The 2131-nt window shown below is 65.0% G+C and overlaps 1 protein-coding gene across 1 annotated transcript in view; it reads left to right on the top strand.

The window, feature by feature from the left end:
• LOC116831972 (anion exchange protein 2-like) overlaps positions 1–1935 on the top strand; it is a 7968-nt gene extending 6033 nt beyond the window's left edge. The window contains exons 6-8 of the mRNA XM_075061416.1: positions 660–840; positions 960–1095; positions 1626–1935. Of these exons, the coding sequence (XP_074917517.1) occupies positions 660–840; positions 960–1095; positions 1626–1935 (627 nt within the window). The remainder of the gene's footprint in view (positions 1–659; positions 841–959; positions 1096–1625) is intronic.
• Positions 1936–2131: the final 196 nt, after the last annotated feature.

Genomic DNA, 2131 nt, shown 5'->3' with positions numbered 1-2131 from the left:
CACACTCATGTGCACACACACACACACACACAGATTCCCTGGCACACCATGGGCATTGCATACACAGACCCCCTCACACACCCATATGCACACGCACACACACTGCTTTGTACCTGCCGGCACGGATATCCAGGTGGAGACCCAGGAGCATTTGGGGGGAGCTATTAAAAGGCTGCCCCCCACCAGGGCGAGGCGCCACTCTCCCTGCAGGGCCCCAGCCTTTCCAATCGCCCAGTGCAGCGCTGGCCTGGCAGCGATGTCGCCGGCTGGATGAGGGGCCCCCTCTCTACTCCCCCCCAGCCCACCGGGCTCTGTCTCTTGCAGGGCTTCATCAAAGCCAAGAACTACTCGCCCAGCACCCGCGTGCAGACCGAGAACGACGGGGCCGAGTCGGCCATGTTCAAGCAGCTCTTCCAGAAATGGACCGTCAGCAACCAGACCAGTGGCCTGGGCAAGACCCACAGCCTGGGCAAAGTGGGTAAGGGCAGGGGGCTGGGCACCATGGGGGCTGGGGTCCATGGCGGGGCTGGAGTACATTGGGGGCAGGAGCTAGGGAACGGGCACCAGGGGCACAGGGTCTGGCAGCCCTCTAAGGGGACCCCAGCCCCACCCCCTGAACCCCGCGGCCCCTGCCTCTGCCCCTGCCCCTGCCCCGGCAGGTCTTCGTGGAGCTGAACGAGCTGGTGGTGGACAAGAACCAGGAGCTGCAGTGGAAGGAGACGGCGCGCTGGATCAAGTTTGAGGAGGATGTGGAGGAGGAGACCGATCGCTGGGGGAAGCCCCATGTGGCCTCCCTGAGCTTCCGCAGCCTGCTGGAGCTGCGCAAGACCCTCTCCCATGGTAGGTGGGAGGGAGCAGTCATGGGGCAGGAGGCTGCAGCAGGCGCAGCCAGGGTCAGGGACGTCCTCAGGGGGATGGATGGAGTGGGGCAGCCACTCAGCCCTCGGCTTTGTCCCCAGGGGCCGTGCTGCTGGACCTGGACCAGAAGACGCTGCCAGGGGTGGCACACCAGGTGGTAGAACAGATGATCATCTCGGACCAGATCCGGGCCGAGGACCGTGCCAACGTGCTGCGGGCGCTGCTGCTAAAGCACAGGTGAGCTGCCCACGCGCCCCAGAGCCTGGAGAGGGAGCTGCCCCAGGCTGGCTGTATGCGGCTGCTCGCTCTCTGCCGGGGCCCAGCATGGTCTCTGGGGGATGGAGCTTTGTGCACACACCCAACCCCCTGGGGCCTCGAGCCAGGTGCCAGGGCTGCCCGACTGTCCCGCTGATGAGTGCCCGTTATCCTCTGGGCATCACTTGGGGCAAAGACCCAGGCTGTGCGTGGATGGTGGGTGCAGGCCCTTTGATAGCCGTGGGGTCCGTGAGCACAGCCACACCCACACCTGCTCTGAGAGCAGGCTGCAGACATCTGGGGCCCAGCAGGGCCTTGTCCCAGCGGCTTGGAGGGGGGCTCAGGGAGATGGGAGGGGGAGTGGGAGAGAGTGAGGTCTGTGCTAGCGGGTGCTCCAGGGAGACCCTGAGTCCCAGTGTGCTGCGCGCTGGCCGCGCGGAGAATGGCCTGCTGGGGCCTGGAGTCCCTGGCGCATGCAGGCGGCAAACCCTTCCCCTGGCTTCGTCCTGTAGCCACCCGAGCGACGAGAAGGATTTCTTCCCCCGCAACATCTCAGCTGGCAGCCTGGGCTCCCTGCTGGTGCATCACCACAGCGCCAACCACGTGGGAGAGGGCGGCGAGCCCATGGTCACCGAGCCCCTCATCGGCACCCACGCTGCCGAACACGAGGCCAGGGTCGAGGTGGAGCGGGAGGTGAGTGGGGGTCTGGGTGCTACGTGCCTGTGTGCCCCCTTCCTGCCCCCACAGGGCCCCTTATCCTCCTTCCTGAGCCTCTTGCCCCCCTTGCTGACTGCCACCAAGGCCCCTTGTCCTCCTTCCTGATCCAGCCAACCGCTCCCCCGGGGCCCCTTGTCTCCTTTCCTGGTCAGTTTTTTACAGCAGAGAGAGGTAACTAGTGGGATCCCCAGGGATCTGTCCTGGGAGCAGGGCTGGTCAGCACACTAAGCTCGCAGAGGCTACAAAACTACTCAAGCTAGTTAAGTCCCAGGCAGACTGCGAAGAGCTACCAAAGGATCTC

Source organism: Chelonoidis abingdonii, unplaced genomic scaffold, assembly GCF_003597395.2.
Source record: "Chelonoidis abingdonii isolate Lonesome George unplaced genomic scaffold, CheloAbing_2.0 scaffold0607, whole genome shotgun sequence".
Taxonomy (NCBI): domain Eukaryota; kingdom Metazoa; phylum Chordata; order Testudines; family Testudinidae; genus Chelonoidis; species Chelonoidis abingdonii.
Note: the sequence above shows the minus strand (reverse complement) of the source record. Positions and strands in the feature narration are given on the sequence as shown.